Source organism: Bidens hawaiensis, unplaced genomic scaffold, assembly GCF_021521415.1.
Source record: "Bidens hawaiensis isolate Kalapana, Puna unplaced genomic scaffold, B.hawaiensis_p1.1 tig00024867_1, whole genome shotgun sequence".
NCBI classification, from domain to species: Eukaryota; Viridiplantae; Streptophyta; class Magnoliopsida; order Asterales; family Asteraceae; genus Bidens; species Bidens hawaiensis.
In genome coordinates, this window is record NW_027493950.1 from 1 (window position 1) to 23,117 (window position 23,117).

General features: G+C 39.4%; 4 protein-coding genes across 5 annotated transcripts; 2 read left to right on the forward strand and 2 right to left on the reverse strand.

Annotated features, from left to right (window-relative positions):
• Positions 1-1,689: 1,689 nt before the first annotated feature.
• Positions 1,690-5,397, forward strand: LOC143570287 (MND1-interacting protein 1-like). The gene is made up of 2 exons (XM_077055970.1): positions 1,690-3,470; positions 4,684-5,397. The coding sequence occupies exons 1-2, from the start codon at positions 1,890-1,892 to the stop codon at positions 5,188-5,190; spliced, it is 2,088 nt and encodes a 695-aa protein (XP_076912085.1). The 5' UTR covers positions 1,690-1,889; the 3' UTR covers positions 5,191-5,397.
• Positions 5,398-5,996: 599 nt separating this feature from the next.
• Positions 5,997-8,089, reverse strand: LOC143570270 (pentatricopeptide repeat-containing protein At5g15300-like). Its single transcript, XM_077055954.1, has one exon. The coding sequence runs from the start codon at positions 8,061-8,063 to the stop codon at positions 6,171-6,173; it is 1,893 nt and encodes a 630-aa protein (XP_076912069.1). The 5' UTR covers positions 8,064-8,089; the 3' UTR covers positions 5,997-6,170.
• A 2,567-nt stretch (positions 8,090-10,656) lies between these two features.
• On the forward strand, positions 10,657-11,711 carry LOC143570272 (transcription factor MAMYB-like). Its single transcript, XM_077055955.1, has one exon. The coding sequence runs from the start codon at positions 10,660-10,662 to the stop codon at positions 11,593-11,595; it is 936 nt and encodes a 311-aa protein (XP_076912070.1). The 5' UTR covers positions 10,657-10,659; the 3' UTR covers positions 11,596-11,711.
• Positions 11,712-12,699: 988 nt separating this feature from the next.
• LOC143570288 (type I inositol polyphosphate 5-phosphatase 2-like) lies at positions 12,700-16,580 on the reverse strand. 2 transcript variants are annotated; one of them, XM_077055971.1, is made up of 10 exons: positions 16,501-16,580; positions 16,310-16,415; positions 16,113-16,209; positions 15,914-16,018; positions 14,783-15,346; positions 14,526-14,661; positions 14,215-14,399; positions 14,002-14,110; positions 13,766-13,914; positions 12,700-13,098 (listed from the first exon to the last, which is right to left on the reverse strand). In XM_077055971.1, exons 1-10 carry the CDS (start codon positions 16,528-16,530, stop codon positions 12,882-12,884), a joined length of 1,698 nt encoding a protein of 565 aa, XP_076912086.1. In that variant the 5' UTR covers positions 16,531-16,580; the 3' UTR covers positions 12,700-12,881. The 2 variants fall into 2 exon arrangements, with proteins under 2 accessions (XP_076912086.1, XP_076912087.1); XM_077055972.1 differs by lacking the exons at positions 16,310-16,415; positions 16,501-16,580 and having other exon boundaries at positions 12,702-13,098; positions 16,118-16,209.
• Positions 16,581-23,117: the final 6,537 nt, after the last annotated feature.

A 23,117-nucleotide genomic window follows, 5' to 3' on the forward strand; every position in this document is an offset into this window, starting at 1 on the left:
CACATTTACATAAACACTAGCTTGGTCTAGTGGCAAAGAGGTATGACTTATAGCCAATAGGTTGTGAGTTCTTGTCTTATTTAAGACATTTTTTAATGTTTTTTTTACACAAAAGTTTTTTACATAACTCAAATTATAACCAAGTAAGCCCACGTAAAATTAAATTGATTAAACACAACAAAATGTTCCTTTTACTTAAGGCACACAAAAAATTTCGCCTTTAGCCCAAAATTTTTTTTGACTTCTCGGAGCCGGCCTTGCTATTATTATTATTATTATTATTATAACCTAATAAAATTATTGTTTTGATCATTTAAAAAGATCATAATCATGAAATTTTGGTAAGATTTAGAGTATTACAAATTGCATTTGTTGTCTCTTGAATAGTCAACATTAAGCCGGATTGCAGCCTCTTCTAAAAGACTAAAACACAAATTAATCATGTCCTTTATCTTTCAAAAGCTAACTTTATGAATATAATCTAATTGTCACTTTATAAGACCTTTTTTTATGCCCATGTATAAGAGGGTGGCCTTTCAGTGACAACACACCATTTTGATCAATCGGTGCACATGCTGAGGTGATTGATTAAATATTGCACTATAAGAAATGATTTGTATACATGTGCTACTAATTATGTTTTCAAATCATTAAACATAAATTGAAATTTGAAAATTCTTGAAATGTTACTTTCTTTTTTCCTTAAATTGCTACTAGGAGTAGACTATACTATTAAATTGTAAGGCTAAAAAAGTTTGGTTTTGTGTGATTAAATGGTAGTTGTGTCGGCTGGAAATAAGTCTATTACTTTAATTTTGTAAATCTATTGTAATAATATGAATTACTATAACTGAGCATAACATACATCCGATTTCTCAAATAATCAAGGTTTTTAGTTATGACTCGATTCTTCAATATTCTCCTTAACCCTAATCTCATCTCATACTATACCTCCCATTAGAGATGGGCAAAAAATCGGTTCCGGACCCGACCCGACGGTTCCTACCCGAAGGTACGGACCAGGTTTCAGTTCTTCAGAAAAATCATACCCGAAACTGGTTCCACCAATACCCGGTCAAAACTCGACCAACCCCTACCCTATAAAAACCCGACAAACCCAGTCAAATACCCGACTACACCCGTAACTAGTTCTTATCCGACCCCCTTCTTGATTTTTATTAACCATACCTGAAACCGGTTCCTAAAAATGCCCTATTTGTACAACTTACTCTATCTCCCATTCTCACAAATCATGAACTGGTTCCTATAGTTCTAGATAGTATGGATTTCGCCCATATGAGACCTAGTCGATGATCACTCAACCCGAACTCGGCCCTACCTAACCCGAGGGTACGGACCGGGTTTCAGTTCCTAAATCGCACCCAGAACCGGTTCCACCAATATCCAGTCAAAACTCGACCATACCCTACCTTATAAAAACCCGGCAAACCCAGTCAAATACCCGAGCATACTCGTAACTGGTTCCTATCCAACCTGCTTCTTGACTTTTGTTAACCATACTCGAAATCGGTTCTTGAAATACCGATTTGTACACCTTTAAAACTCTACCTCCCATTCTCACAAATCATGACACATGTTACTCTAGTTCTAGATATAATATGGACTTGGCCCATATGAGATCATCTAGCCCATGATCACTCAACCCAAATCCAAACCCGAACCCGAAACCACACCTTACACATTCACATTTCGCACACACTCTGTACTTCGATCACCGAATCCATCCCATCCTCCAAAATCACAAACACCCAATCACTCAAACCCTCAAATCCAACCCATAACTTAATCCAATCCCAATCATCCGCCAACCCAACTCACCAATTCCATTCTCATCACCCCAATCCAAAACGCCCAATTCCTAGGGTTTCATGGGTTGCACTGTAAGAGACAAACACATCCGCACCAATCGAAGGACCCGCGTCCCGAAATCGGATCCCGATGGTTCATCTCAAAAACCCAGTTCGGGTTGTTCGAATCCGGTTGATTTTCATCTGGGTTTGAATGGGTCGGGTCAGAATAACCCGAACTGCGATGTGGGTGGGTGGGGGTACTGTACGGAAGAGCAATTGGAAGAGATTTTGATGAAAAATTTGGAATTTTTGTATAATGAAGCTATTGGGAAGATAACAGGATTAGGGTATGATGAAGATGTTGCTTTGAAAGCTGTTTTGACTAATGGTCATTGTTATGGTGGTATGGATGTGTTGACTAATATTTTGCATAATAGTTTAGCTTATTTAAATAGTATTGTTAATGGTAATGGGAATGAACCCGGGAATGTGCCCGGGAATGAGCACGAGCCCGAGCACGTGTTCGCGGATTTGAAGCAGTTGCGGGAGTTTTCGTTGGCAGGAATGGTGTGTTTGTTGCAGCAGATTAACCCGAAGCTGAGTAAAGGTGACGCGATGTGGTGTTTGTTGATGAGTGATTTGCATGTCGGTCGGGCGAGTATGATGGAGCTTCCGGTGGATTCGGAGAGTGGGGAGTCGAGTGGTGGGGTCGGGAACGTGTGTGATGACGCGGTTGGTGTGTCGCCGGCGTTGTGTCGGTTTCACGGCGGGTGGGGGTTTGGGAATGGGAACGGGAATGGGGATTTTACGGGGGGGAGTCGGTTTGTGTCGTATTCGACGACGGAGGTGAGTTTGAATAGGGAGATTGAGTATCCGAAGAAGTTTAATCTTACGCCGTCGATGAAAATGCTTTTGAGGAAAAATGTGGCTTTGTTTACAGGAGGTCGAACGTCGAAGAAAAAAGAAGCTTCGGGTTCGGGTTGTTCGGGTTCGAATGGTTTTTTTATGTCGTCGAATGCGATTGAAACGGTTGCGGAGAAAACCGAGAGTGTTGAGAATCAAGAAGGTGTGAACTTGATGTTGAGTAAGTTTAAAGAGATGAATCTCGAAGGTGATATGGAATATGTTCCCGAGGATCAAAAGGACGAGATGATAATGAGTTTGATGAATCAGATTAAGGATCTCGAGAAGCAAGTAGCGGAACGGAAAGAATGGGCGCATCAGAAAGCGATGCAAGCAGCGAGAAAACTGAGTAACGATTTAAACGAGTTGAAGATGTTAAGGATGGAGCGGGAGGAGACGCAGCGTGCGAAACAGGCGAAAGCTGCTGACGATCCGACGATGAAGCGGCTTTCGGAGATGGAGGCTGCGTTGAGGAAAGCAAGTGGTCAAGTTGACCGTGCGAATGCGGCGGTTAGGCGATTGGAAACGGAGAATGCGGAGATTAGAGCGGAGATGGAGGCGTCGAAGTTGAGTGCTTCGGAGTCGGTTAATACGTGTTTGGAAGTTGCTAGAAGGGAGAAGAAGTATTTGAAGAGGCTTTTGGCTTGGGAGAAACAGAGAGTTAAGTTGCAGGATGATATTGCAGCCGAGAAGCGGATGATCATGGAGTTGCAGGAAGAGATGGCCCGAGTCGAGGCTGCAAAAAAGGCAGCCGAGGTATTTTTTTTTTTCTTTTTTCTAGGCATCTAGCTTTGAATATATTAACTGATGTTGTTGCCTGTAGTTGCTAGGGGTTTGCAAGAAACCGAAAAAACCGATCTGAAACCGAAAAAACCGAATAATCCAAGCCGAAAAAACCAAACCGAAACAAAAACGACGGTTTGGTTTTATGTTTTTTAAAAACCGCACTAACGGTTCGGTTTTGCTTTTGCATGTAAAAGAAAACCGAAAAAACCGAACCGAACCGAATTCCTAATTTTTTTTTATATTTTATATTAAGTAATTTATAAGAATTTAATAAATATTTAACTCTAATATTTTTGATCAAATGTATAATGGTATATTATTTTACAATTAACAAAATTCTTTATACCTAAATTTATTATTTTTTGCCACCTCTTTTTTCGGCCTAAAATTTTCAAGCTCAAATGACAAAAACCGAAACCAAAATGAAAACCGAAAAACCGAAACCGAACGTTTTCAAAAACTCCAAAAACCGAAGTTTTGGTTTTCAGTTTGGTTTTAACCAAAAACCGCACCGAACCGCACCACGCACACCCCTAGTAGTTGCTATGGTTTTTTAAAAAATAAACACAGTTAAGAATACACATGTTTTAACACGGGCCTGCGCTGATCACACTTTAAAACTTTTTAAGAATATCTTTTACATTTGCAATAAATGTTTAAAGAACTAAAATCTTTGTAAAGGGTACTTGATACTAGTAGTTAAATGAATTAAGGTTAAAGATCTACTTACTTTAGCACAAGTATATCGTAGAATATCTATAAAACAGAACAAGTTGCATAAAAAGTAATAAACTTTGATCCGATTTCTATACAAGACAACTAACTTATTTAGGCCATAAATAACAACAAAACGTTAAGAATATTGGTATTTAAGGTAACCATGCTAAAAAATTTTGATTTGAATCTAGTGATCAAAATTGATGACAGTCGATAGGTTATGACCATGTTGACTTTTTTTTGCTAACTTTGCACATATGGGAACGTTTACGTGTCACGCGGTGTTTGGCTAGAATTGGTTATATTGAATAAGACCAAAGTTTGTTTACTCTTTTATGCAGTTTTCCTTTTATAGAAAAACATTAAATGCAGTGGATTTCGACATTTCGTATCCTGCTCCAATTTTTTTTTTCTTCACAAGATTTGTAATCTTTGAATTAAATTTGAATTTAAATATACACAACAGGCAAAGTGGAAACAAGAGCATAAAGCTAAAGAGCACGCACTCGCACAAGTTGAAGAAGAAAGACGTCTCAAAGAAGCAACCGAAGCTAAGAACAAAAGAAAGCAAGAAGCTTTACGGTCCAAATTCGAGTTAGACTTCCAACGCCACAAGGACGATCTCCAGAGACTCGAACAAGAACTCGCACGCCTCAAACTATCAAAAAATTCATACAACAACCAACCAACTACCGACTCAGCAAATGAGGATCCCAACAAGCCGCAGTCGACTATCGCAAGGATGCTCAACGAACTCGACAGTCTTGACGACTTTGACGAAAAAGAAAGCGGGGTTGATCGTGAGTGCATAATATGTTTGAAAGATGAAGTTTCTGTCGTGTTCTTGCCGTGTGCACATCAAGTTGTTTGTGCTAGTTGTAATGAGGAGTATGCGAATAAAGGGAAGTCAACGTGTCCCGTCTGTCGTGAGGTTATTGATCAGAGGATCCGTGTTTTTGGGGCGAGCTCGTGAATTAAATCGCAGGCTATACAAGTATTTTGGTAAGGTTGTGTTATATGGAACGAATGAATGACTGATAGTTTGTTGTCTGTTGAATGTTTTTGTTCAAGTTTGCGGTTAATTATGCAGCAATATTATTTGATGTTTATAAATAAGCTGCAAAGACCGTTCCTGTTTGCCTGTCAAACAGGCTTGCTTGGGCATTTTACTTATTTTAAACTATAAAGATTGTTCTTTTAGTCTTGTCTTTTATTATTATTTTTTTCTATATATATACTGAGCCTGTGAAATATAGGCTTGCTTGGGCATTTTACTTGTTTGATCATCTTTTTATATACGATGCGATTTTATCAGAACCGATATTTTGGTAGATGTCCGATAACCGCTATGGCACCGAAATTGATAGCATAGGCTGTATTAATAAAGTTTTTATAAATGGTGCAAGTATAGTATGATATATTTCAGTCATAAAGTCCAATGCTCTTTTCACATCCGATGATATTTCTAGGGTGTAAAATTGTAAACGAACCGAGCCTGTTACTCGAGATTGGTTTTCTAAAAGTTTAAATCTAGCCTGAAAATAGCTCGTTAATAAACAAGATTGAGTCTGAACTTTATATACTGAAATCGACTAGGCTGCGAGCTAAAACAAGTCTATTATTTATATAAAATACAATAATTTTTACTTTATGCGATAATATATAATTGCATAATTAATATTCAAGTGACAGAAACTTAATATATATTTTATTTTATATAAATAAAATAGTAACATATTTAATAAATATTAAACGAATCGAGTCTTGGTTCAAAACAAATAATTAATAAGTCAAAGTTGAGCTTTCGACATAGAGCTCGAAACGATCAAAGCTGGAACTTGAGTTCTCTTAAAATAAATGAGCAGATCACGAGCTCGAGTTCCCTTAAATTGAACGAGCTAATCTAGAGATCTAGTTCTCGTAAGTTAAACAACCCGAGCTTTTGTGTATAAACTATTTAACAATATTTTTGTGTGACATTTTCATTTGCACACCCATATCACTCAACATAGAGTACATTAATCGCTTCTTATGTAACGAATGACCTCTAACCGATTCAACACCATGATTTTCGGCCCGAACCAGACTCGACCCGACTGGTTTTTGCAACCCGTTTTTCATCATCATCTCTCTCACATTTTCAGCATCATCCCATCTCTCTGCACTGGCATATATGTTCGATAACAACACGTACGGTCCTACATTGTTAGGCTCCAATTCCATAAGACGTTTCGCCACCATCTCTCCTAATTCTAAACTCGAGTGGGTCCTACAAGCCGATAACAAGGCCCCCCACAAGGCGGGCCCCGTTTTCAAAGGCGTGTATTTTATAATCTCCTCGGAATCTTTCATCAAACCAGCTCGAGAAAGAAGATCAACCATACAACCATAGTGTTCGGCTTTTGGTTCAATCATGTAAACTCGCTGCATCAAGTCAAAGTACCACCACCCCTCCAAAACCATTCCCGCGTGCGTGCACGCACTCAGAACGCACACGAACGTAGCATCGTTTGGAACCAAATCACTTTTTTCCAACTCCAAAAACATCTCCAATGCCTTCTCACCGTGCCCGTGCATTCCGTACCCCATGATCATCGAATTCCACGAAACTATAGTTCTCTCAGGCATTTCATCGAACACTCGTCGAGCAACGTCCATCGCTCCACATTTCGCATACATCGTCAACAAAGCAGTCGAAAGCAACACGTCCGTCACAACATTCTCGTTATTCCTAATATAATCATGCACCCATTCACCCTTATCAAGTCTACCCAAATGCCCACACGCAATCAACACACTCATAACACTCGCCTCGTTCGCCTTCACACCTTCTTCCAACATTTTATCAAAAAGAACCAAACACTCGTCAAACTTTCCACACCGAACGTAAACACCCAACAACGTATTCCACGAAACCACATTCCTCCCCGGCATCCGATCAAAAAACCTACGCGTACACGCCACATCATTAACCCTCGCATACCCGTCAATCAACGTATTCCACGACACCACGTCTCTCCACGGCATTTCATCAAACAACCCCTTCGCAACCCCCATCTGACCCACCAACCCGTACCCCGCAATCATAACATTCCAACTCACCACATCTCTCTCAGGCATTTCATCAAACACCCGGCGCGCATCCTCCACCATCCCGTTCTTCACATACCCGTCAATCATCAAATTCCACGTCACCATATCCGTCTCCACACCCGAATAAAACACCCGCTCGGCATCCCTAACCAGCCCACAAACCGAATAAAACCGAATCAACGCATTCCGTACATATAAATCGAATTCAAACCCGTCTTTAACCACCCGCGTAAACACCTTTTCCCCTTCTATAACCACCCCCAATTCACTACATATCCTAACTACCAACGGATACGTATAATAATTCGGCTTAACTTCCTTCCTAATCATTAATCTATAAAACCCCAAACCCATAACCAACTCATTAACATTCAATAACCCTCTAATAACAATATTAAACATAAACGTATCGGGTTCGTTTAAAACATAAAACAATTTACCCGCGGCATAATGTAGAGTGGATTTACATGAGCATAGTTTCTTTAATACTCGGCCTGCAGCTAACGGGTGTTGGAACAGGCCTAGAACAATGAGTTGGGTGTGGATTTGATTGAATTGGGTTAAATTGATTGTGGGGTGTGATTCGAGTTTGGTTAAGATGGGATGGGTTAGGTGTAAAGTGGGGTTGGGTTTAACGGTGGGTGAGTGGTTATCGGACCAGAGGTTTGGTGAGGGTTTGAGTTTGAGGTTTTTGTGGATTTCGCGGAATTTTTCTAGGGGTTTGGAGAGTTTAAGGATGTTGGAGACAGACATGTTGTGTGTAACTAAACTAACTGTGTTCTGTTTTCTGGTACTATCATTTTATGTATTTATGTGTATTTATATCTAACGCGTTAAGTGACTTTCGAACTTGAGGACAAATCGAAGGGCAAATCGGGAAAACGTTTAAGCATTTAAGTTATCGGGAAAAACTCGAGATTTGCCAGAAATGAAATGGGGCATCCACTGACGAGCTGGTGGATCATCCCGAGCTTCAAAAAAGTCGAGGGCATCATTTTCGACAAATCTGAGCACACCAACACCCTCCGATGGTCGTAACTTCAACCTCGTTGACGAATATGACGCGGTTAGTTTGGACGACGATGACGAAGTACATGAGTTGGCTCGACCCAGTGGGAGAGCAAGAAAAAAGAATACGAAAAAGGGGAGGGCTCGTCGTTGTCACGATTTAATGTGAAGGCTAGCGAAGAAGTTGAACATCTAAAATGAGGTGTTCAGTCGTTTCGAAACTCATACCGTGGATCTTACTGCTTCCATGAACGAAACCAACAAACACCACGAAAAGCTTGTTGCTGTGTTGGAACTGCTGCAAATGGGTAAAAACTACGAATCACTCAAAGCGTCCGGGTTACACGAAGAGACCGCATTATTACAACGACGACGAGTTCAGAAAATGCACGAATATTATGGATATTAATTTTATGTTTTTTTTTGTTATGTAAAGTTTTTTAAAATTTTAATGTACTTTTATTTTTTTTGATCGGTGACTTTCACAGTTAAGTTATCTCACTGCGTGAACACCATGGGCGGATCTACGGTAGTAACGGGTGGTTCCGCGGAACCACCCGAGTTTCGAAATTATAGTGTATTTATATATAGAAAATAATAAAGGAACCACCCTATAAATTATACAGGAACCATCTTAAAAACATATAAAGTGCTTGCCCGGATGGTAGTTTGTGGGTTTTGTAACCCGGAGGTCGCAGGTTCTATTCCCGTTTTTAACAGTTTTTTTTTTTTTTTTTTTTTTACTAAGTTACCCTAAGTCCTGTTAGGGTTTTTTATAACATAAGCTGATAAGCAAAGCAGGCAAACCCCTGAACCAATCCGTGTCCTCATGGTCCTCAGCAGCTGCAGCCGCCTCTGTCCTCTGTCCACTGCTCCACCCTCAGGCTCAGCTCAGCCACTCCGGCAGTGGCACACCGCCTTCCGCCTCCGCCTCTGATTGAATCAGTCACTGGTTTCAAACCCCTGAACCAATCCTTGCCCCCATAAAAATCAATTCCAACAAAAACCTTTTTTTGCTTGCTCTGCTCACTAGTCCGGCAGTGGCACACCGCCGTCCGCCTCCTGTTAGGTATTTTTTTGCTTCTTGTATGATTCATTTTATTTAATCCATTCGAAATGATTATTGAAAGTAGTTTGCTTTGTGAAAATCTTTTTGAAAGAGAGTGTTGTATTCTAGTTATCCGATTCATATTGATCCAACCCAGTCCTTCTTAATTCTTATGAGTTATGACGATTCCCGAATCCAGGGATGCCCTCCACCTGTTCGACGATTTGTCTGAGTGAAAATTTGTTTTGATATTTGTAATTGTAACTTTATTTTTTATTTATTTCACTAAATAAACTTATGTGAATACCTTTATTTTTTTTATTTATTTCAAATAAAGCCTTAATGATTATTGGTTTTAATTTGTTAGTTTGTTAGGTTTTGTTAGTTTCTTAGTTTTAAATTTGTTAGTTTGAAATTGTTGATTTGTAGGTATTTTGAATATGAAGAGATATTATCAAAGTGAACCATCGAACCTTGGATCATCATCTTCAAGTAGTAAACCATTAAAAATAAATTTGGATGATCTATCATGGGATCCTTCCGAAAGGCAACCAATTTCATCTTATCACCCAAGTCAAAAAGATGAAATTAGACGGGCATATCTACTTAGAGGTCCATGTCAACCAACCGTGCATGATTGTCCTCTAACAAATTTTAGTGGTAAATTAAGACGCTTTAATGAGGAATGGTACACTAGTGAATTTGGAAATTGGTTGGAATATAGTGTCAAAGCGGATAAAGTGTATTGTTTGCATTGTTACTTGTTTAAGGAAAGTGGACAAAATGATGCAATGATGGTAAGAATTTTTTTTAATTCATAAAGACTATTGTATTGATATTATGTGTTTTTTAATTTCTAATGACGGTGTCTCTTTTATTTTTTTATCGTATTTTTATTATGTACTGAACTTTTCCCGAACCATCGAACCGACCCGAACCTCAAACCGACCCGAAATTTTATATACCCGACTCGGTGAAATTGAAACATATAAAAGTAGTGAACCACCCAAAAAAAATTCCTGGATCCGCCACTGGTGAACACTCCGCGCCCCGCCACTTCACTCAGGCCAACTATGTTGACATGATCGCAATCCACGTTGGCATCCGAGTTTGGCTTGACGATCCCGGTAAAACCCAGTTGGCTCACCCAACCCGAAGATACGACAGGTTTTTAAAGCTCTAGTAATATCCGATCGAAATCAGGATTCGAACCCTCCGTCGTATTCCTTTCAGATCCAACTATATATATTCATTTCAGATCCAACTTTTCTGCAACACCCATCATCACCTCTAATGGAGTTCTTAGACGAAGAAACCCGACCCAGATTCCTCCTCCAATCCAAACCACCCGGCCCGAATCACACCACCCAAACCCAAACCCATATCCACAAACCCACCATCTTCATCTCTCTATCTCTCTCTGCACTCTTCTTCATTTTATCCCAATTATATTTCAATTCCGACCCGACCCGATCCATATTCATCTGGGTCTCATTATCCCTCCTTATCGGACCTTTCGCCCCGTTAAATTTAACCGCCGGTGACATCCGGGTCGGCCTTGGCCCGGTTCTCGTTCCCGGACCATCCCGAGACCCTGAACCCGTAAAACGGTCCCGAATTAAACCCCGAAAGCCCGATACCATTGCCTCGGTTGTTGTTGAAGGACCCGACGAACCGAAAAAGCCCGTAAACGAGTTACCCGAGCCAACCGGATTGAATAATAATAAACGGGTTGTTGTCGGTGTGGAGGAAAGTGAGTGGAGTGTTTCGGATATCGAATTGTTGAAAAAACAGATGGTGAAGTACCCGGTTGGGATGCCGGGTCGGTGGGAGGCGGTGGCGGGGGCGTTTAACGGGAACCGTAAAGTCGAAAGTGTCGTGAAAATGGCGAAGGTGATGGGTGGGGTCGGAACGGGAATGGGGATGAAAATGAATGATTCGGATTCGTTTTCGAGGTTTTTGAAGGACCGGAAGGCGGTTGACCCGAGAGTTGACCAGGTTATCGAAAATGAAAGGCAGAATGATATTAATGTAGGAAATGAGAATAGTTGGAGTTCGGGTGAGGACATTGCCTTGTTGAATGCGTTAAAGGCGTTTCCGAAGGATGTGGCGATGAGGTGGGAGAAGATTACGGCTGCGGTTCCTGGGAGGTCGAAGGCTGCGTGTATGAAACGAGTTGCGGATCTTAAGAAGGATTTCAGGAGTACGAAAGCGGCTTCGCAGGCTTAATGATATGAGGTAATAAGTTGTATTATCAGTTTTGTTTTTTTAGTGATGATAATTGATATGAGCTTTGTAATGCATAATTTAGCTTTGTAATGCATAATATAAAGTGTTACAATTCGATATTTATACGAACCGATTATGCAAAAAGACTATATTTTTTTGTATAACAAGAAAGTTGTCAAAATGTTTTGAATCATTATTCCAGTTCTAAAATGAATCAAGATCAAGGGTGTATAATATGATGCGTTGAACGGTTAACAATCTTGATTTTTATTCGATATCCATACGGACCGATTATGCAAAAAGATTATCTTTTTTTGTATAAGATGGCTGACAATGTCTAGAAGCATTATTCTAATTCTATAAAGAATCAAGATTCAAGATCAAGGATGCATAATATGATGCATCGAACGGTTAACAATCTTGATTTTCATTCGATATTTATACGAACCGGTTATGCAAAAAGACTATCTTTTTTTGTATAACAAGAAAGTTGATTAAAAGTCTTGAATCATTATTCTAGTTCTATAAACAAGTCAAGATCAAGAATGTATAACATGATGCATTGAACAATTAACAATCTTTATTTATACAGAGCTCGAGCTCGGCTCGTTTTGTTCTTTATTTATAAAGCTCGAGCTGGGCTCGTTTCATAGTTTTTCAAGCTCGAACTCGGCTCGATTAATATTTATTAATTAATTTTGTATATATTTATAATTATATTTGTATATATATTTTCATAATAAATTTATATGTAAATTGTAAACTAATATATGTTATTTAGTTATTTTATGCATAAAGTTATATATATATATGTATCTATTAATATAAATTTATTAAAAATATATATAAATGACAGGCTCGTTAAGGCTCGCGAGCCGGCTCGAGCTCGATAAGTGAAGCTCGGGCTCGTTTATTAAACGAGCTTTCTTTTAGGCTCGAGCTCGGGTTCGTTTAAGCTTGGCTCGATCGAGCTTTTCCACGAGCCGATCTCGAGTAGCTCGCGAGCAGCTCGGCTCGTTTGCACCCCTATGAACTGTTACACAAAAATACCATCTTTTTTTTTGTATAGCAAGAAAACTAACTGTAAGTCTAGAATCATTATTCTAATTCTATAAAATAGCAAGAATGTATAATAGAATGCATTGACATTTAACACTCTTGATTTTCATATAATATCCATACAAACCGATTACGCAAAAAGACACTCTTTTTGTATAACAAGAATTCAAGAAAGCTGACAAAAGTGAAAAACCATTATTCTAATTCTATAAAAAATCAAGAATGTATTAGTTCCAGGCTTCCAGTTCATTTTCATCTAAAATGATCAACGGGTGAACCACTGCACTGGTGAAATTGAGCGCTCTGCGCAGCTTTCTTGGGTCAATGACTTCAGTGTCAATTGCAAACACTGCACTCACTGGCCTATGATCAGACATTCGTATCTCTGCTCGGTTGTAACAAAGCTGTTTTATGCCTTTCCCTAGCCATAGTATGCGATCACACCTGCGTCGTTTGAGTCGATTTAGTACAATAGAAAGTCAAATAGATACACAGTTTGACTTTAGAGGTCAAACATATTACTTTTAAGCACAAATCTTTATGAACTTTGTGAATTGTGATGAATCTTATTCCTAAGCTTCCTTTTATCACATATATTATGTACGGGTAAAGATCCTAAGAAAACCATTTGAAAATTGAGAACTTTGAGAACCATTTTGGACCACTAAAAAAAATTATAAAACAAAAAAAACAAAAAATTTAAAAAAGTAAAAAAAACCAAAATTCTTATATTTCATTCCGGTTTCATAAAAAAAAAACTTCGTATTATACACATGTATAATTTCATTTAATCTCTAGTTACGTAATGCACACATATGTACATTATCATTTACCTTAAACTGTACATATATGTATAAAAAAACATGTATGTACATATTATACATATATGTATAATTTAGCTAAAATGAGACGTTTTTTCTATGGAACCAAGATGATAAATAAGAATTTTGGTTTAATTACTTTTTTCATTTTTGCGTTTATTTTTGTTTTATAAATTTTTTTATTTTTGGGTTTTTTGTGGTCTAAAATGGTCTCACATGATCCTAATCCTATTATATACTTCAATTTAGTATTAAGTATTGCCTTTGACCTCAAAAGTCAAACTACTTACCATGCCGGTGTTCTACTCTTCTCTCCTTCTTTTGGATTTTCGCCTACATATCGATCTGAGTTTACTTCATACTTGTATGTTGGTGGAAAGTCGATAACGCCTTCATTCCATCCGTCGAAAACTTGTCCACTTCTCAATACTTTACAAAGCTACAGCACACAGTTACTTGAATTTGGTTACTTTTTAAATCTTTTTTAACATATTAAAGGTTTATAAAACTTTTACAAGTCGAATACCTGATCGTTATAAAGCAGTTCATCCCACTGCTTCATGGCAACTAGTTTTCTGACTTCTTCGTCTGGCTTATTGATACGATAATTCAAGTCGCCAAACCAGAATATCTGACTGTTTGACAAAACCGAAACATAAATCACGAATCAAAGAAGAAAACAACATTAAAAGGTGAAGTAATTGTAATGTTTTTTTTTTTTTCCTCAAAAAATACTTACTCATGACATGGGATAGTTTGAGGCTGATCAGGATTTAAAATAGACGAGAAACGAGTACGTTTTAAGATCTCAGACACATTTGCACTTCGTTTCTCGTCATCTCCAACCTTGTGACCCGATGTTAAATGAGAACAAACGAAGCATAACCTTGACTGATACAGAGACATGCTAATGGAAACCGATCCCTGAAACATAAAAATATTAATCAATCTTGACTTTGACTACATTTTCAAGTCAAACTCGTCATCACTGGTGGTAAGTTGACTTGTTTGACTATAGGACATGCTGACCGACTAACCGAGTGAAATTACCTTATTACCCATGTATCCCATAAGCCCGACCCCGACTGGGGAGACTTTTAAGTTGTTTATATGTTTTCGCAGCCTTTTTCGAACCCAGAGTGAAATATATATGCCCACCATCTGCTTACCAACAATTCTTACATACCTGTTATATATCCTCAAAAAATCAGTCAACAGAACAAAAAAAAATAAAAAATAAAAATAAAATAAAATAAAATAAATAATAATAATAATAATAATAATAATAATAAAGTTGCAAACTTTACTTATGATTTGAGTTTTCTTGATCATCAAGAAAAAGCGAGTTTTCGTCCTCCATTTCTATCGGATCTTGAAAGAACTCATCTTTTTCTCCTTTAACTTCTTCCAACACTTGCTCTGCCACATCATCAAGTGTGTCGACCCTGGTCAACCTCTTTCCCTGCTCGGTCCAGAGCAGACTCAAGTCACCCGAGCTATGGTGCACCCGTTTTAACCGACTGCCAACGTCTAGTGGCGCTAACCAGTCAGAACCTACTTTTGCAGAGCCAGTTAAACTCAACACCCTTCTTAGTTTCCCACCAGAAGAAAGAGCTTTCGGTTTTACATCCAAAGCCTTTTCGGGCCAGTTTAAAACGTCAATCACTTCCAATTCTGGAACGGTTATCTTGGTGGGTCCCACAATAATATTGTTGTTTGGAGAAGCTGGTGCACTGTAGCTTTTAGGTATGGCCACTTCCTCGGGTGATTTGTTTAAAGCTTTTCGAATTATTGATTCCCATTTTATCACTGGCAACCGAGTTTCGGCTCCCAAAACATTCCCAGCACTTAAAGGAACAACTTCCTGAAAACTGTAAACGACAAAAAAATTAAATCTTGATTCAAAAGACGGTGCTTTGACTTATTAAGTCAAACTAGTAAGTTTCAATATTCACTCGTTTTCATACGGGTTCCACAAAATCAACCGACTTTGTTCCTATTTTAAAAAAAAATTGTATATTTTTAAAAATAATTGTAAGTTTGACCCGAAAAGTCAAACTAGTAAGTTTTAAGATTCACTCGTTTTCATACGGGTTCTACAAAATCAACCGACTTTGTTTCTATTTTTTAAAAAAATTGTTTATTTTTAAAAAAATTTGTAAGTTTAACCTGAAAAGTCAAACTAGTAGGTTTTAAGATTCACTCGTTTACATACGGGTTCTACAAAATCAACCGACTTTGTTTATATTTTTTTAAAAAATTGTATATTTTTAAAAAAACTTGTAAGTTTGACCTGAAAAGTCAAACTAGTAAGTTTCAAGATTTACTCGTTTTCATACGGGTTCTACAAAAGTAACCAACTTTGTTTCTATTTTTCAAAAAAAAGTGTATATTTTTAAAAAAATTTGTAAGTTTGACCTGAAATGTCAAACTCTTACCCGAGAATGTAAATATCAGCTGGTTGACCCATGCAAAGCCATTCATCAATCTCAAGATCTTCATCAGGGATCCTTCCAGCTACATTCCATGTGCCAATTGTTATCCTAGCAACGTAAAAAAATCATTTTTTTAAGAGCTTATATTACAAGAAAGCCCGAAAAGGCGAAAACTAGTATTTCTGGTATTCTAGAGCCAAACCTCACATCTTTTGTTTTGATATAATCAACACGCATGGTCTCCGATTTCCTTCTATTACGTTTTACAAACTCTTTTGCAGGCTCTTTTGCAGGCATCCCTAATTTACAAAATAATCACATAAATAAAGTAAAATGGACGAAAAAACCAGCAAAATGAACCAAAACCGTATAATATCAACTTGTATAGTTAATTGTTACCTTCATCTTCGCTTTCATTCTCGGTATCAACTTCATCTTCACTAAAGTCATTATTTTTCGGCTGAATGTTTAACCATTTCTTCATCACCATTGATGGCCAAAATGCCTAGAAATAAACACACCCATAAAAAAGATCATAACTTTTTGACACGTTACACCTTAGAAGCGATAAAAGATTACTAAAAACGTACCTGAGAACGCTTTCCTCTTCGGGTTCTCATAGTCTCCGAAAAAAAACAAGAACACAATTTTCTTCTGTTGTAGATTTGCAACTAAGAAAGGTGTATGAACACCCTCTAAATATATATGCATATATATGTATGTAGGATGTCACTCCATGAAAATATCAGGAGGGACCACCATTTGTTCTAATGCACACCTTGACCACATATATTATAATAATAATATCAAAAAAGACCATTATACCCCTAGGTGGTTAAAGTCTTGTGACAATATCTATGATTTTTGAAGGATAGTTATTCTTAAAAGAGTGAATGTGGTTTTCGTCTTTATGGTTTGTTTGTAACATCCTAAATATTATAATGTTAAATAAAGAAAGTTACGTTTAGTGATTTCGCGTTATTAATTAATTAATATCGAGTAAAGAACGGATCATGGACTTAGATTAATTAAGGTGGGTTAAATGAGAATGGGCCTTAGGTCCATGGGCTTTAAGGGATATAAATATCCCCTAAACCAACCTAAATCCCTAAACCCTCATTCATTTCCATCTTAATCTCTACACACTCAAAACACACACATACACTTACACCTATATACGGCCGAGAGCAAGAGTGGGATCCAAGACCAAGTAAACGAGATTCTTGATAGATCCTTCAATACGCAAGATAAATACAAGATCTATGGTCCGTGACTAAGCCAAACAAACACGAAAAGGTACGTTTTGATCTTAAAGTTTACGTTTTTATAAACATTTAGCCTTGAAACATTAGAACGAGAATGGATCGGGTATGAGTGAAACGTAAAGATCTAAACTTGATGATAAAACCACCTAATGGACCCGTAAACATAAACGGCTCGCTAAACCGTAGTTATGTTATTAAACGTTTTAAGCCGAAAGGTCCAAACTTTATGTCTTTCCGGGCTAAGTTTTACCCGAACTAGGCCATGGGAATGATCGCGGAGTTAGTTAACGTAATATCCAAGAAATTCTCGATGAAATAAGGGTGATTTTGATGATTAAGATTGAACAGAGGCGAATGCTGAATAACTTCGCCTACAAGCCAACTTCGCCTTCATGCAAGTTCGCCAGCCAAGTTCGCCCCTGACAATTTCGCCACAATAAGTTCGCTGTCAAGGTTAACTTCACCTAAGGCCAAGTTCGCCAAACTGTAACTTCGCCTGGTGATAAGTTCGCCCATGATAACTTCGCCTAAGGCTAAGTTCGCTAATGCTCAACTTCGCCTGGCATATGTTCGCCTGGGTTAACTTCGCCAAACACTAACTTCGCCTATGCTTAAGTTCGCTAACGATAAATTCGCTTAATGTTAAGTTCGCTTATTGATAAGTTCGCTGGAGTTAGCAAATAAGAAAATAAATTAAAAACCTAATGAAAAATGTGTTAAGTCAGCTCGACCCCAGCCAGGGGCTCTGCCCCTTGGACCCTGCTAGGGGCTGCCGCCCCTAGACCCCGCTTCCAGGGGCGCTGCCCCCGGACCCCCGTTCGTTGTGGGTTATATAAAGGTAGAAATACTACATGAGTAGTAGTAGTTAATTGATACATGTAAATATTATACAGTTAGCCGTGCACAGCTCAAGAAGGGAATAACGATTAACGGATAGCGTAACAGGATCCAGGTGAGTTTCTAGCCCCATTTATGTGTTATGTTTCCGGGGCTGTGTGCATACTCAATATGTTTGTTAATACGCTTATCCTAAGAGATAAGTGTATGCCTTATGTGAATAATGTGAAATGTATGAATGATTGCTTGATGGTACGTGAACGATCTTCGGATATTGCACGTACTGTCAGGTTGTAACGCTATGTATAAGGTAAGTATGATATGTACGCTTATGTGTATGAAAGTGATAAAGTTATGTCACACCCGGCCCTGAGCGGCGGAAACAGCCGGGCGCGCACGAGTGGGGATTGATAATTAAGCACGGGCCATTGCAAAACATTCAAAGATTTTTATTGCGCATGAGAAGTTTAGTACAAACACATTACATTGTTCAAAGATTACAAAAAGAAACATCCAAGTATAAAACTGAAGATTTCCTCGCCATATCCCCTTGCGCGGCGGGTAACCGTGCGCATCGAGGGGATAAAACCAAAATCTTCCAAAAAGCTTGTTTTAGATGTTCAGCGTGTGGTGCTCTAAGTGTGACTCCATGCGCTACCTAGTTATCTCCTGAAAGACACGTAAAAACATTTGAATCAGTATAAACTGAGTGAGTTCACAAGTTTTAGTAACTTGATAAAATCATTCTGAAACATTTCTGGCAACCTCATTAACATCTGCTTGGTAAAATCGTATTAACACATAATTCTGACAATATTCTGATAAAAATCGTTCCGCGGGTTACGCGTGAACAAATTCTGGATACGGTGCTCGTCTATGCAAAGAGGCGCGACCCCTACGAGCGGGCTCAACCCCATAGTACTGCCCCATGCCAGGCACTCGTCCATGCAAAGAGGTGCGACCCCTACGAGTGGGCGGATCAAACCAGCAGTCCCTACCCTTAGAGTTCCAATGGTAAAGTGATCACTTACTCGAGTTCTAGCGCACATACATTGAAAACCTTAGATAACCGTTTGCATTGCTCATCATGAAACATAACTTAAACACATAATCGCTTGCATAGCTTGTAAGTATACCATGATAAAACATTATTTAAGTACGTGTCCCTCGCCCCGAAAGCAGTTTAAAAACAGTGAAAACAGTGAAAATAGGGGCTGTGAGACTCACCTGAGGTTCTTGTTAAGGGATTAATCGAGATTCGGGTTTTCTTGGTGTTGGCCTCGGAATCGAAGGTCTAGAATACGATTAAATAACAAGAAATCTATATTAAGATCAAGATATAAGGGTTGGAAAGTAGATCTCAAGGTTATAATCTCGGCTTACCTAGTAACAGGATCGGAGCTGGAAATAACGGACGCTTGGGAAAGGATTAGTGCAAGTTTGTAGTTCTTTGAGGTGTGTTTTGGGTGATAATTTAGGCTACAAATTTATAGGCAAACTCAAGGGAACACAATCCCTTGCTTTAGGGGATTGAAATCTTTTCATATCTAAATGTAATGATGATAAAGTATGGAAGTTATTATTATTTACTTAAGAGTGGAGTGGTGGATAAAAGATTTTGATTTGATTTGGACAGAACATGCAGGTCTGGGGTTGGTGAGAATAGGGTGGCTGACAGTTGACTTTTCATGTTACAGTGTGCTTTTTCAGGTACTTTTGTCAGTGTACAGTAAAAAGTGGAAAATCTCTGAAACACGCTACTGTTTCCTTTCGGGCGGGAGTAATCTCCTTAACTGGAGAATAGACCAAGTGTTCTGCGCGTATAACTTGGTGCGCATAGCTTTCTGCGTATAGGACATGTCTTTGCTGCGGGTAGGTGCGTAACCTTCTCGCAGTTAGGGACATTTGAGTTTCATTTGTAGATTCTCCAGGTGGTCTTGGTATTTCAACATAGTGATCAGTCATGTTGAAGTCAATTCCATCTTGGAGCTTCAGACAAACTAGCTCTCAATGTTCCCGCCATGCGGGTAGGTTAGTTCCCTTCCGCACGCGCATAAACGATTTAGGGTGCACCCGCCTTAGCATCATGCGTGACGGTCAACCCATTAGACATAAGGTACATGAAAACATAAAGCCAAAACATTCGCGCATGGCGCATATAACATATGCCCACGCTGGTTCTTAACATGGTGCGTTCGCGCATGGCGCACATAACAAATGCACGCGCTTAATATTTACAATCACCTAATTATTAGGTTGATTACTTAGCTTAAGGGTTTGGGAAATTACCGGTTGTCACATTCTCCCCTCGTTAAAACGAATTTCGTCCCGAAATTTAGGAGACGTTGCTGGCAGAAGCCATGTTCTGAAAGAGGTGTGGGTATTTTGTGCGCATCTGGTCTTCTCTTTCCCAAGTGAATTCAGGCCCACGCCTTGAGTTCCATTGAACCTTTACTAACTTGATTTTGCTTCTGCGTAACTTTTGTTCTTTCCAATCGGTTACTGCTATGGGTTCTTCTACGAAGTGCAGCTGTTTGTCAATATGAATTTCTTCCAACGGTAAAATCAACGTTTCGTCAGATAAACACTTCTTGAGGTTGGATACATGAAACGTATCATGAACTCCACTGAGTTCGGCGGGTAGACGGAGTTTATAAGCAACTGGACCGATCCTCTCCAGGATCTCAAATGGTCCAATGTAGCGCGGATTTAGCTTTCCTCGCTTACCGAAACGGGGGACTCCCTTCCATGGAGAGACTTTCAAAAGTACTTTATCCCCTACTTGAAACTCCAACGGTTTCCTTCTCATATCAGCATAACTTTTCTGTCTGTCGCGTGCTGCCTTAAGGCGATCCCTTATCTGAAAAATCTTGTCTGTTGTTTCTTGGATCACTTCTGGACCAGTCATTTGCTTGTCGCCCACTTCAGCCCAACACAGTGGGGATCTACACTTGCGCCCATATAACGCTTCAAACGGCGCTGCCTTGAGGCTTGTGTGATAACTGTTATTGTAAGAAAATTCAACCAACGGAAGGTGGGTATCCCAACTACCTCCAAAATCGATCGCGCACGCGCGCAGCATATCTTCCAATGTCTGGATCGTTCGTTCGCTTTGTCCATCCGTTTGGGGGTGATAAGCCGTACTCATGTCCAGTCGAGTACCTAACCCCTCTTGTAATGATCTCCAAAACCTTGAGGTGAACCGACTATCTCTATCAGAAATGATGGACACTGGGACTCCATGTTTTGAAACTACTTCTCGAATATATAGTCGGGCTAACTTTTCCATTTTATCAGTTTCTTTAATCGGCAGGAAGTGCGCTGACTTAGTTAGCCGATCTACAATAACCCATATCGTGTCGTAACCCCCAGGTGTCCTTGGTAGTTTGGTGATGAAATCCATGGAGATTTGTTCCCACTTCCACATGGGAATTTCTGGCTGTTGAAGTAACCCCGACGGCTTCTGGTATTCAGCCTTTACCTTTGAACACGTCAGGCACTTACTGACATATGTCGCGATGGCGCCTTTAAGATTGGGCCACCAATACAACATCTTAACATCTTGGTACATCTTGTCTGCGCCAGGATGTACGGAATACCGCGTCTTGTGAGCTTCGTTTAATACCTGCTCGCGCAGTCCTCCCTTGAGAGGGACCCATATGCGGTTGGCAAAATATCGAGTGTTCCCTTTAAGTTCCAAATTCTTAATCATACCCCCAAGGGATTCAGTTTTAACAAACTCTGGTTTCAAGGCTTCTTGCTGAGCGTCTCGGATGCGCGTAGAGAGCTCTGCGTGAATTGTTAGCTTTAGGGCCTTGACCCGTAGTGTTTTTATTCGCTCCTTTCTGCTTAGCGCGTCTGCTACCACATTCGCTTTCCCCGGATGATACTTGATCTCGCAATCATAATCATTCAACAATTCAACCCATCTTCGTTGCCTCATGTTTAAATCCTTCTGATTGAATATATGTTGGAGGCTCTTATGATCCGTAAAGATTACACATTTCGTACCGTAGAGGTAATGGCGCCAAATCTTTAGCGCGAAGACAACCGCTCCAAGTTCTAAATCATGCGTTGTGTAGTTCTTTTCATTGGTCTTGAGTTGGCGCGAGGCATACGCTATAACTTTGTCTCGCTGCATAAGGACACATCCGAGTCCCTGGTGTGAAGCGTCGCAGTAAACGACGATGTCATCCGTCCCCTCTGGTAAAGATAAAATTGGCGCACTACATAACTTCTGTTTCAACATTTGAAATGCCGCTTCCTGATTCTCGCCCCAAATAAACGCCTTGTCTTTCTGAGTTAGCGCGGTCAGAGGTAGAGCTAACTTGGAGAAGTTCTCAATGAAGCGTCGATAGTAGCCAGCTAGTCCAAGGAATTGCCTCACCTCAGTTGGGGTTTTTGGCGCTTCCCAGTTTTCGATGGCTTTAACCTTAGAAGGATCGACGTGTATTCCTTTCTCGTTTACAACGTGACCGAGAAAGTGAACCTCTCTAAGCCAAAACTCACATTTAGAAAATTTCGCATACAACCTCTCTTTCCTTAACAATTCCAAAATCAACCTCAAGTGTTGCTCATGCTCGGCCTTGGTTCGAGAGTAAATTAGAATATCATCTATAAACACAATCACAAACTTGTCCAAGTATGGTTTGCACACACGGTTCATCAGATCCATGAATATAGCCGGCGCATTAGTTAGCCCGAAAGGCATCACTAAGAACTCATAATGGCCATATCTGGTTCGGAAGGCTGTCTTTGGCGCGTCTTCCTCATGGACCCTAAGTTGGTGGTATCCTGACCGTAGATCTATCTTCGAATAATAACTGGATCCCTGCAACTGGTCAAATAAGTCGTCAATCCTCGGTAAGGGGTACCGATTTTTGACTGTCAGCTTATTCAGCTCCCTGTAGTCAATACACATCCGGAACGAACCATCCTTCTTCTTAACAAACAGTACTGGAGCTCCCCAAGGTGAAAAGCTTGGGCGTATGAAACCCTTATCCAAAAGTTCCTGTAACTGATTGGATAGCTCTTGCATCTCAGATGGAGCTAATCGATAAGGCGCTCGGGCTACTGGCGCAGCTCCTGGGACCAAATCAATTCGA